Raw genomic sequence first — 13481 nt, 5'->3', positions numbered from 1 at the left:
CGCCCATTTAGATACATAATCAATGGCTACGAGTATATATAAATTATTATGAGATTTTGGAAATGGACCCATAAAGTCAATACCCCAAATGTCAAATACTTCACATACTTGGATGACATTTTGTGGCATTTCATCACGTTGACTTATTTTTCCGGCCCTTTGACATGCATCACAGGATTTGCAAAGAAGGTGTGCGTCTTTGTAAATTGTAGGCCAATAGAATCCAGCTTCATAAACTTTTCTTGCTGTTAGTTGAGGCCCATAATGCCCTCCTGTTGGTCCTGTGTGACAATGGTTTAAAATTTTACTAGCTTCATCTCCAAATACACATCGGCGTATTATTCCATCGGGACAACTTTTAAACAGATGTGGATCTTCCCAGAAATAGTGTTTTATATCACTGAAGAATTTCTTTCGTCTTTGGTACGATAATCCTTTTTCAAGGAATCCACAAACTAAGTAGTTTGCATAGTCTGCAAACCATGGGATTTCTTTATAATCTATCTTCAATAGATATTCATCAGGAAAGTTGTCTTGTATGGCCGATTCATTCAGAACTTCTAATTCGGGATTTTCAAGACGAGAAAGATGATCAGCGGCGAGATTTTCTGCTCCTCTTTTATCTCGGATTTCAATATCAAACTCTTGTAAGAGTAAGATCCAACGGATTAATCTTGGTTTAGCATCTTGTTTTGAAAATAGGTATCTAAGAGCAGAATGGTCTGTATAGACCACCGTTTTTGCTAGAACGAGATATGATCGAAATTTGTCAAAAGCAAAGACAATAGCAAGGAGTTCTTTTTCAGTAGTTGTATAGTTCGTTTGTGCTCCTTGTAACGTCTTACTAGCATAATATATAGGTTGAAATCGTTTTTCAATCCTTTGTCCTAAAACGGCTCCCATTGCAAAATCACTTGCATCGCACATTAGTTCAAATGGTAGATTCCAATTTGGTGTTATCATGATCGGTGCATTAGTGAGTTTCTCTTTAAGAATATTAAAAGATTTGATACACTCATCTGAAAAGATGAATGGCGCATCCTTTTCTAGGAGTTTATTCATAGGAGTGGCAATTTTAGAAAAATCTTTTATGAAACGTCGGTAAAAACCGGCATGCCCTAGAAAACTCCTAACTCCTCTAACATTGGTGGGATGTGGAAGTTTAGCAATTACATCTACTTTAGCTCTATCCACTTCAATTCCTTCTTTTGAAATTTTATGTCCAAGAACGATGCCTTCTTTAACCATGAAATGGCATTTCTCCCAATTAAGTACTAGATTTGATTTTTCGCATCTAATTAGCATTCATTCCAGGTTAACTAGACATGATTTAAATGTATCACCGAAGACTGAAAAGTCATCCATGAAAACTTCCATGCATTCTTCTATCATGTCGTGAAAAATCGCCATCATACACCTTTGAAAGGTTGCAGGGGCGTTACAAAGTCCAAATGGCATTCTTTTGTAAGCAAAAGTACCATAAGGGCACGTGAATGTGGTTTTTTCTTGATCTTCGGGTGCTATTGGAATTTGAAAATATCCGGAAAATCCATCTAGAAAACAATAGTAACTATTTCCGGCTAATCTTTCCAACATTTGATCTATGAAAGGTAAGGGAAAGTGATCTTTTCTGGTGGCGTCATTTAATTTTCTATAATCAATACATACACGCCATCCTGTTACAGTCCTAGTAGGAATAAGCTCATTTTTCTCATTTGTGATGACAGTCATGCCACCCTTCTTAGGCACGCATTGAACTGGGCTTACCCATGGACTATCAGAAATTGGATATATCAAACCTGCATCTAGCAGTTTAATAATCTCTTTCTTAACTACATCTTGCATATTAGGATTTAGTCTTCGTTGGCGTTGCACATACGTTTTATGACCTTCTTCCATAAGGATTTTATGTGTGCAATACGAAGGACTTATTCCTTTAATATCATGAATCTTCCATGCAATGGCTGGTTTATGAGCTTTCAACACAGAAATGAGTTGTGATTTCTCATTTTCAGTAAGAGAAGACGATATTATTACAGGTAATTCAGATTCACCATGTAAATAAGCGTATTCCAAATGGTTTGGAAGTGGCTTTAACTCTAATTTCGGAGGTTCTTCTATCGATGATTTATATCGATATCTGTCTTCTTCTTTTAGCATTTGAATTTCTTCTGTTGTTGGTTCATATCCATTAGCTATAAGTGTAGCTAACATTTCAGCTTCATCAATTGGTTCATTACCTTCTCCTAAAGAACATTCTCCTGTTCCTTGTAATTCTGGAAATTCTTCTAATAATTCCGCATGTGCATCTATAGTTTGAATATAATAACATGTATCATCTGCAGATTGTGGTTGTTGCATGGCTCTATCCACTGAAAAGGTAACACTCTCATCCTCTATACTTAGGGTCAGTTTCTTACCGAACACGTCTATCATTGCTTTAGCCGTGTTTAAGAATGGTCTTCCTAATATGAGAGGAACTTGAGAATCTTCTTCCATGTCCAAAACAACAAAATCTACTAGAAATACTAAAGTACCAACTTTAACTAGCATGTTTTCCATTATCCCTCTAGGATATTTTATTGATCTATCGGCTAGTTGTATGCTTATTCTGGTTGGTTTCAATTCTCCAAGGTCTAGTTTAGCGTATAGTGAATACGGCATTAGATTTATACTAGCACCTAAATCTGCTAATGCTTCTATTGAACTAAGACTACCCAGAAAACATGGAATTGTGAAACTTCCTGGATCAGATAGTTTTTCTGGTATCTTATTCAACAGCACTGCTGAACAATTAGCATTCATAGTAACAGCCGAGAGTTCTTCCATTTTCTTTCTATTCGTGATTAGATCTTTCAAGAATTTAGCATACCTTGGCATTCCTGAAATCACATCAATGAAAGGAAGATTTACATTTATCTGTTTAAACATATCCAAGAATTTGGATTGCTCGGCTTCAAGTTTTTCTTTCTTCATTTTACTCGGGTAAGGAAGTGGTGGTTGGTATGGTTTAACATAAGGTTTATCCTTAACTGTGTTATTTTCATTAACCCTTTCAACTACCGGTTCTTTTTCCTTATCTTGATCAGGTTGTGGTTCTTGTGGAGTAGGAATAGTTTCATCAGAAGTTACAGGTATTTCAGGTGATTTAAGTGTTGTACCACTTCTTGTGGTAATAGCTTTAGCTGTTTCATTCCGGGGGTTAGCATTTGTATCACTAGGTAGACTTCCCGGTTTTCTTTCACCTATTAACCTTGCTAGGTTACTTACTTCTTGTTCCAGATTTTGAATAGAAGCTTGTTGATTTCTAAATGCTTGAGCATTTTGTTCATTAGTTTGTTTTTGAGATGTGAAAAACTGCGTTTGAGTTTCAACTAGCTTCGTCATCATATCTTCTAAATTTGGCTTTTTATCATCGGTTTGTTGTGGTGGTTTGTTTTGAAAATTCGGTCTTTGCTGATTGTAAGTATTATTGGATACTTGTTGATTGCTAGGACCTTGTTGGTTGTTGTATGGAATATTTCGGTTATAATTCTGGTTTTGATTGTAAATCGGTCTTGGCGGTTGATAATTATTCTGATAATTATTTCCAGGCCTTTGGTTTATGTATGAAATATTCTCTCTTTGTTCCATTGTTAATTCAATACTGAGACAATCTTTTGTCAAATGTGGTCCTCCACACTGCTCACAACTAATTCATATAGAGTGAATATCCTTAGTCATCTTTTCCATTCGTCTCTCGAAAGCATCTATCTTTGCTGAAATGGAATCTAAGTCATGGCTAGAATCGGCTCTAGCTGCTTTAGATGATCTAATGATATCTTTTTCTTGGTGCCACTCATGCGAGTGGGAAGCAGTGTTATCAATAATTTTGTAAGCATCAGTTTCGGTTTTCTTCATAATAGAACCACCAGCTGCTATATCTATGTCTTTTCTTGTAGTGATGTCGCATCCTCGGTAGAATATTTGTACTATTTGACTGGTGTCTAAACCATGTTGCGGACATCCTCTTAATAACTTTCCATATCTTGTCCACGCCTCATATAGAGTTTCATTTGGCTTCTGTGTGAACGTAACAATTTCTGCTTGAAGTCTTACGGCTTTAGATGCAGGAAAAAATTGTTTAAGAAATTTGTCAACTAAAACATCCCATGTATCAATCGCCCCTTCAGGTAACGATTCCAACCAATCTTTGGCTTCTCCCTTTAAAGTCCAGGGAAATAACATGAGATATATCTGTTCATCCTCCACTTCTCGGATTTTAAATAGTGTGCAGATCCTATTAAAGGTACGTAGATGTTCATTTGGATCTTCCTTCGGCGCACCACTAAATTGGCATTGATTAGTCACCATGTGTAGAATTTGTCCTTTGATTTCATAATCTGGCGCATTAATGTCTGGATGAGTAATTGCGTGACCTTGGCCAGTGCGTTTAGCTCTCATTCGGTCTTCCATACTTAAAGGTTCCAGATTCTCCATAATTGAATTTGTTGAATCGGTATCACTAGATGATTCAGATTTAATGGTTCGTTCCTCAACAATCTCTGTTTGAATGATTTGTGGTTCCAGAGGAAAGTTTAGTGGTTCAGGATCTACGAACCATTCCTGAATATTCCCCGGATTCTCAATTGTGAGGTTGGGTTCAAAAAATGGATTATCGGAAATTTGAACTGAAGTACTTGGTCGACTGGATGACGATTCTAAAGAAAAATCAACGGCGGTTATATTTGTTAAACGATGTCTTGATCGAGTTACAGGTGGTGAACGTACAAAAGGTGATGAACGTCTTGCTCGGTGCATTCACTGAATATCCTATTAGTTTTTAAAAGGAAAGAAAAATTATAATAAGTTATCCAATCAATAGACTTTTCTGATTTTGCCCACGTTTCGAATAGCCAAAAGATGCAGCAGAGGGGCAGGATTCGTTTGGTCTCAATATAATTGAGGACTGTTTGGCTCCAATAACCCGGTCCACGTACAAATCCAACTATTACTACGAACCAGAAAATTTTGATGTCTATTAATTTAACCACTTAAAATAAATTTTCGTAATTTTAAGAAATTTAGATAAGAAGTAGAAAAAATTCTAAGTCCTAAAAACTAGAATGGCGAGAAATAAGAGAGAAAAAGAGTTCGTCGAAAAAGGTCGAAAAAGAAAAAATGGTTGAAAAATAAAAGGTGACGGAAAAATAAAAGAAACTTATAAAAACTTAAAAATACTTTACTAACCTAACCTTATTACTACAACTAACTTAAAATTATAATCGCAAATTGAAATTACTAATTGGAATGATAATTGGTACATAGTAAAAGGTCTAAAAATATTAAAGCTTACAGGAAAAACTAAATCCCAAATGGAAATAACTTAAAAAGAAACTAAAACTTAAAAAGGCGTCGCAAAATTCTAAAGCACCTAAATCTTAGTCTAAAGATAAAGCACTTAAGGAATTCTACGGCAAAGCCTAAAAATCTAGGAGTAAAAATAACTATAGCAAAAACTAAGTTTAAAATTAAATATGAGCTAAAAAATACAAATATTACGCTACAACGATTAAAAAGGTACAAAATATAAAAGTTATAAAAAGTTATAAAAATATTAGATTTTATAAAAATATTATTTTTATATTTTATAATAAAAGTATTAAGTTTATAATAAATAAAACTAGTTTAAAAGTAATATAAATAAAATAAACTAAAAACTTAATAATAATAATAATAATAAGATTAGGGTTTAATAATAATAATTAAATAATAACCGTAATAAATGCGTTTTTAGGGTTTGGTTGTGGTCTTGTCAGACCCCTCATGCGAGTCGCATGATTTAAGGGGGTGGGTCATGCGAGTCGCATGGATACCCTGAACTGGTTCAATTGGACTGGTTCAAATGACAGGTCACGTAATATTTAATATTTTATTTTTTTTTTTTTTTTTCTGTTTTAAATTTAAATAAAATATATATATATAATCAAAATAAAAACTTAAAAATAAACTTAAAATACTTTATAATTTTGTAAAAATAAAAGAAAAACTTAAAAATATACTTAAAATATTTTTTTTTTCGATTTTAAAAGCTTTTTTTTTATATATTTTTTAATTTTTAAACAAAAATATAAATTTTACAAAAACTAATTATAACTTAAAAATTAAAAATATGGCGTTTCGCTTCGGCGAATGTCCCCGGCAGCGGCGCCAAAAATACTTGATGTCATGCGAGGGGTATATAAAATAGTTATTAATTTTAGCAGAAAACACTATTAAATACGATACAATTTTACACAAGATATTTATTTATTTATAGAATGGATATACTTAAACCTTGCTACAACACTTATAGGCAGTGTACCTAATCGTACAGTAGTGTAGTTTTTAGTAAGTCCGGTTCGTTCCACAGGGAAATCTTTAAACAAAGCTCAACGCTATATTAGTTTATTTTTATAAAAATACAAACATATATATAAGTAATATTATTATTATAAAGGGGGGTTTTTACCGTTTAATGACCGGTTTGTCGATTTTAAGATTTTAGTCGTAGTTAAAACCTAATGTAAAATATAAAATAAATACAAAACTTAAATTAAAGCGTAAAGTAAATAACGATAATGAAATTGCGAATAATCAAAATGCGAGAAAATAAAATTGCGATAATTAAAAAGTATGATAATTAAAAGTGCGATTAAATAACAATAAATAAAAATGCGATAATTAGAAGTGCAATTAAATATAAAATAAAGGAAATTAAATATGAAATAAAAGAATTATGCTTATTTAAACTTCCGTAATCATGATGTTTGACGTGTTGATTTTAGTTTTATGCCCATGGGTTAATTGTTCTTTGTCCTGGATTATTCAATATGTCCGTCTGGTTTTTGTCCATAACAGTCCATCAGTCATAAATATAAATTGCAAGTGTCCTTGTCAAATTATTATTATACCCGAAGTTAAATATTCCAACTAATTGGGGATTCGAATTGTAACAAGGTTTTAATACTTTGTTTAATGAATACACCAGGTTATCGACTGCGTGTAAACCAAGGTTTTACTACTTTGTTAACAATTACACCAATTACCCTTGAATGTAATTTCACCCCTGTTTTAATTATTCTAGTGGCTATTAATCCATTCCCGTGTCCGGTTAAATGAACGATTATTCGTACATATAAATACCCCGCCCATCGTGTCCGATCGAGTGTATATGGTAATTTATAGGGACGCCCAATTGTAAATCTTTATATTAACATTAACAAACTTTCATTTAGTTAAACAAATATAAAGCCCATTAATAGCCCATAGTCTAATTTCCACAAGTGTCGTTCTTTTGTCCAAACCCCAATTATGGTACAAAGCCCAATTACCCAATTTTAGTAATTAGCCCAACATCATGATTACTTCGTTTTAAATAAGCATAATAATAACTTAGCTACGAGACATTAATGTAAAAAGGTTGAACATAACTTACAATGATTAAAAATAGCGTAGCGTTACACGGACAGAATTTCGACTTACACCCTTACAACATTCGCTAACATACCCTTATTATTAGGATTTAAAATTAAAATTAAAATTAAAATATAAATTATATATATATATATATCGTATATATTGAGAGAGATTAAAATTATGTGTAAAACTCGGCAGAAAACTGGCTTTATATAGGACCTGACCAGCAATTTCACTCCATGCGACTCGCATGGATTTGTGCCTCTGGCCATGCGAGTCGCATGGCCACCCTGGATCCAGCCAAATTGATTTGTTTTCTTCTTGCCGACGTAATATAATAATAATATATATAATATAATATATAATTATATATAATTATATATATATTATATTATATTCTTGTGCATAGTAGACTAGATATTTTTGGTCCGTTGCGTCGGGCGTTTCTTCTTGGCTCAGGTCCCGGTCCCGGATTTTCGGACGTCTTCGCGTATTATTTTATATCGTGTACTTTGCGTCTTGTAACTTGTACTCTTGTCATTTTGAGACGTTCCTCATCAATATTTTGAACCTTTTTAGTTGTATCTTGTACTTTTTAGCTCTTTGGACCTTTTTGTCTTCAATTTGTCGAATCTGCCTTTTGTCTTCACTTTTTAATATTTAAACGAATATTGCTTGTAAATCGAACAATACCAACTAAAATCTTGTCTTTCTTGGGGAATAATGCTATAAAATATATGTTCCTTTTTAGCCTTATCACATATCATATCGACCCATTTATATATATATATATATATATATATATATATATATATATATATATATATATATATATATATATATATATATATATAATATATATATACATATATATATATACATATATATATATATATATATATATACATATATATATATATATACATATATATATATATATATATATGTGTATATATACATATATATATACATATATATATGTGTATATATATATATATATATATATGTGTATATATACATATATATATACATATATATATGTGTATATATATATATATATATATATATATATATATATATATATATATATATATATATATATATTTCGGAACAACCATAGACACTCTATATGCAGTAATGTTTGAGTTAGCTATACAGGGTTGAGGTTGATTCCAAAATAATATATATACTTTGAGTTGTGATCGAGTCTGAGACTTGTAGACACTGGGTCGTGGATTGATTAGAGATCATATGTATTGCTTTATTTCTGTACATCTAACTGTGCACAACTAGTTGTAGGTTACTAACGAGGACTGCTGACTTAACAAACTCAAATCATTAAAACGTAATAAAAATGTTGTAAATATATTTTGAACATACTTTGATATATATGTACATATTTGTTATAGGTTCGTGAATCGACCAGTGGCCAAGTCTTACTTTCTGACGAAGTAAAAATATGTGAAAGTGAGTTATAGTCCCACTTTTAAAATCTGATATTTTTGGGATGAGAATACATGCACTTTTATAAATGTTTTACGAAATAGACACAAGTAATCGAAACTACATTCTATGGTTGAATTATTAAACCGAATATGCCCCTTTTAGCTTGGTAGCCTAAGAATTAGGGAACTGGCCCCTAATTGACGCGAATACTAAAGGTAGATCTACGGGAACTAACAACCCCCATTCTGGAATTTGGAATGCTTTAGTACTTCGAGTTTATCATGTCTGATGGGTGTCCCAGAATGATGAGGATATTCTATATGCATCTTGTTAATGTCGGTTACCAGGTGTTCACCATATGAATGATTTTTTATCTCTATGCAGTTTGCGAAATGTCTGATATGAGATGTGTTATAAAAATGAAATCTTGTGGTCTATTATTATGATTTGATAATATATAGGTTAAACCTATAACTCACCAACATTTTTGTTGACGTTTTAAGCATGTTTATTCTCAGGTGATTATTAAGAGCTTCCGCTGTTTCATACTAAAATAAGGACAAGATTTGGAGTCCATGCTTGTATGATATTGTGTAAAAACTGCATTCAAGAAACTTATTTCGATGTAATATACTTTTATTGTAAACCATTATGTAATGTTCGTGTGTAAACGGTATATTTTAGATTATCATTATTTGATAATCTACGTAATATTTTTTTTAAACCTTTATCGATAAAATAGAAGTTATGGTTGTTTTAAAAATGAATGCAGTCTTTGAAAAACGTCTCATATAGAGGTCAAAACCTCGCGACGAAATCAATTAATATGGAACGTTTATAATCTATATGAATGTGACATGTCAACAATCCGCCTGGGAACGTTTGAAAGGGATATTTCACGACAACAAAAACTCCAAGGCAGTCCACCTTCAACACCAATTCGCTAATACTCGACTTGAAAATTTTCCCGACGCCTCTACCTATTGCCAGGAGCTCAAAATTATCGTTGACCAATTGAGCAACGTGGGTCCAGCAATTGAAGAAGACAGATTGGTTTTACAGCTAGTTACCGGTTTGAACGATTCGTATGCAAGCCTTCGATCCATCATCACCCACAGAGCCACGTCTCACATGACTAATAACCAAGGTAATTTCTTATTTTATTATCCTCCAACAACGTCTAAACGTATTATTGTAGGTAATGGTAACGGGTTGCCAATCCATGGGTACGGTCACGCTTGTTTAAACCTACCATCCTCGACCAACCTACACCTTAAAAATGTCTTACACTCACCTACTTTAATCAAAAATTTAATTTCAGTTCGACGCCTTGCCATTGATAATCATATCTCTATTGATTTTGATCTTTTTGGTTTTACTTTGAAGGAATTTCCGAAGGGGACCCCAATAGCTCGGTGTAATAGCACAGGCGAGCTATATCCATTCCATCCATCGTTGCTGCGTTCTGTTTCAAATAATTTTGCTTTTTCTGCTTCGTCATCAGACTTATGGCTTAACCGGTTGGGTCATCCAGGAATGCATGTTTTTACTTCTATTAGAAATAATAATTACATTTCTTGTAATTCTAGAAATAAAAGTACTATTTGTCAATCTTGCATTTTTGGTAAACACGTACGCTTACCTTTTTATGATTCTACCAACTTTCCTTACGCTCCTTTTGACATTCTTCATAGTGATTTATGGACCTGCCCCATTTTAAATAGTGATGGTCATCGTTATTACATGTTGCTTCTTGATGATAATGCTAATTTCTTATGGACTTTTCCACTAGCAAACAAATCGCAAGTATTTCAGATTTTTATCAACTTTCATAAATTCGTTCAAACTCAATTCGGAATAAATATAAAATCTTTCCAATGTGATAATGGAACTGAATACAACAACACTAAATTCCATCAATTTTGTGCCCAAAATGGCATGGTTTTTCGCTTTTCGTGTCCTTATACTTCATCACAAAACGGCAAAGCCGAACGAAAAATTTGCGTGATTAATAATATAATTCAAACCTTGTTATCTCATTCTAGCGTCCCACCAAAATTTTAGCCACACGCCCTTGCACACGCCACCTATTTACTCAACATTCTACCATCAAAAATAATTCAAAACTTATCTCCTACCCAACTCTTATACTTCCGCACTCCCACTTATGACCATTTGTGTGTGTTCGGTTGCCTTTGTTACCCTCTCATTCCATCCACAAAAATAAACAAACTTCAACCACGATCAACTCCGTGCGTTTTTCTTGGCTTTCCCGCTAACCACCGTGGCTACAAATGCTACGATCTCTCCACCCGAAAAATAATTATTTCTAGACACGTAGTTTTTAACAAACACTCTTTTCCATTCGCTAGTCCTCATAGCCTACAAACAAACCAATACAAATGTTTTACAGAAGATCTCAATCCTATTTTCTACATGGAGCATTTAAACGGGCTTTGCAATCATGAGCCCAACTCCCCACTGACCTCCTCTAGCTCACTTCCAAATTCACCAGGACACATATCTTCTCCTATTTCTACGCCACCCTCCTCTGATCTGAATACACCACCTACATCACCTTCTCCTACATCACCTAACTGTGAACCTCAAGTACCACCTACTGCCCCTCCGACTAGGACCATCACTACTCGTAGAATAGACGGTATTTATAAGCCTCGTATAACGTTTAATCTCTCCGTCTCCACTTCTATTTTGCCTATCCCTTCCAATACAAAGCAAGCTCTGACCAACCCTAATTGGCACCATGCTTTGATCGACGAATACAACGCCCTAGTTAATAACAACACATGGATACTTGTACCCCGAGAAAAAAACATGAATATCATTCGATCCATGTGGATTTTCCATCACAAGTTAAAATCAGATGGTACCTTCGAACGGTATAATGCACGCTTAGTTGCTGATGGTCGTGCTCAATAAGTAGGCATTGATTGTTACGACACCTTTAGTCCGGTTGTAAAACCGGCAACTATACGTACGGTTTTAAGTATCACCGTCTCTAACTCAAGGCCCATTCACCAACTTGATGTGAAAAACGCCTTCTTACATAGTTCACTTCATGAAACTGTATATATGCATCAACCAATGGGCTTTCGTGACTTAAAGAATCCTGACCACGTTTGTTTACTCAAGCGTTCACTCTATGGTTTGAAACAAGCACCACGTGCGTGGTACCAACGTTTTGCTGATTTTGTAGCTACTATCGGTTTCCTACATAGCAAATGCGACCACTCTCTTTTCATTTACCAAAATGGGAATGACATTGCTTATTTATTACTTTATGTGGACGACATAATCTTAACCACTTCATCTACGACTTTTCGTGATCATATTATTCGATTACTTGCAAAAGAATTTGCCATGAAAGATTTAGGACCATTGAGCTCGTTTCTTAGGGATTTTTCTTGATCAGCGTGCCTATGCCCGTGACATTATCGAAAGGGCTGACTTGATTAATTGTAACCCCGTGAGCACTACAGTCGACACATTAGGAAAACAAAGCTCTATTTGTGACAAACCATACTCCAAACCAACCCACTATAGAAGTTTAGCCGGGGCGCTTCAATACTTGACATTCACTCGTCCCGATATATCCTATGCTGTTCAGCAAATTTGCCTTCATATGCACTCACCACATGAAGCACATATGCATGCATTAAAACGCATTATCCGCTACATCAAAGGTACTATTTCCTTTGGTTTACATATCACGAAGAGTGCAAGCTCTTCTCTTATATCATACACAGATGCCAATTGGGTGGGCTGTCCCAATACGCAACGTTCTACTTCAGGGTATTGCGTTCATTTAGGAGACAACTTGATTTCATGGTCATCAAAACGACAACCAATTGTCTCCTGATCAAGTGCTGAAGCCGAATATAGGGGTGGTGCAAATGTGGTAGCCGAAACTTGTTGGCTACGAAACCTACTACTCGAATTACACAAACCACTCGCCAAAGCTACACTTGTTTTTTGTGACAATGTAAGTGCCATTTACTTATCCGGTAACCCGGTTCAACATCAACGCACGAAACATCTTGAACTAGACATCCATTTTGTCCGAGAAAAGGTGGCATGCAGCCATGTTCACGTTATACATGTTCCTACTCGTCTTCAGATTGCAGATATATTTAGTAAGGGACTACCGCACGTTCTATATGACGAATTCAGGCACAGTCTTTGCCTTCGAGATTCGAACGCTTCGACTGAGGGGGGATATAAGACAATAATTAAATAATCTATGTATATGTTACACTTTGTACTTAGCAGATAACTTTGTATATCTAGTAGTCGATATTTACACAATAGCATAGTCAATGTATACACTGTAAAATAGCATAGTTAGGTACTTTCATGTATTCTCTCATATCAGTTGTACTCCTGCGAATATATAAGCAGAGCAATTCAGATGAATAAAGCATTGATTACAGTATTCTCTCTTTTAATTTGTTTTTTTAGGTTGGTGATGGAGTTTTGTTTGTGGTTTTATTTAACTTTGGTCTATCATTTTTTGCAGTCTTCATATCGTTAACGATTGAATACTCTGATCAATTAGAAAACATACAATAGCTTACTGA

The 13481-nt window shown here is 34.0% G+C and overlaps 1 protein-coding gene across 1 annotated transcript; it reads left to right on the top strand.

The window, feature by feature from the left end:
- Positions 1–11988: 11988 nt before the first annotated feature.
- Positions 11989–12763, top strand: LOC139870967 (uncharacterized mitochondrial protein AtMg00810-like). Its single transcript, XM_071858726.1, has 2 exons — positions 11989–12109; positions 12300–12763. The coding sequence occupies exons 1-2, from the start codon at positions 11989–11991 to the stop codon at positions 12761–12763; spliced, it is 585 nt and encodes a 194-aa protein (XP_071714827.1).
- Positions 12764–13481: the final 718 nt, after the last annotated feature.

Source organism: Rutidosis leptorrhynchoides, chromosome 10, assembly GCF_046630445.1.
Source record: "Rutidosis leptorrhynchoides isolate AG116_Rl617_1_P2 chromosome 10, CSIRO_AGI_Rlap_v1, whole genome shotgun sequence".
Taxonomy (NCBI): Eukaryota; Viridiplantae; Streptophyta; class Magnoliopsida; order Asterales; family Asteraceae; genus Rutidosis; species Rutidosis leptorrhynchoides.
Note: the sequence above shows the minus strand (reverse complement) of the source record. Positions and strands in the feature narration are given on the sequence as shown.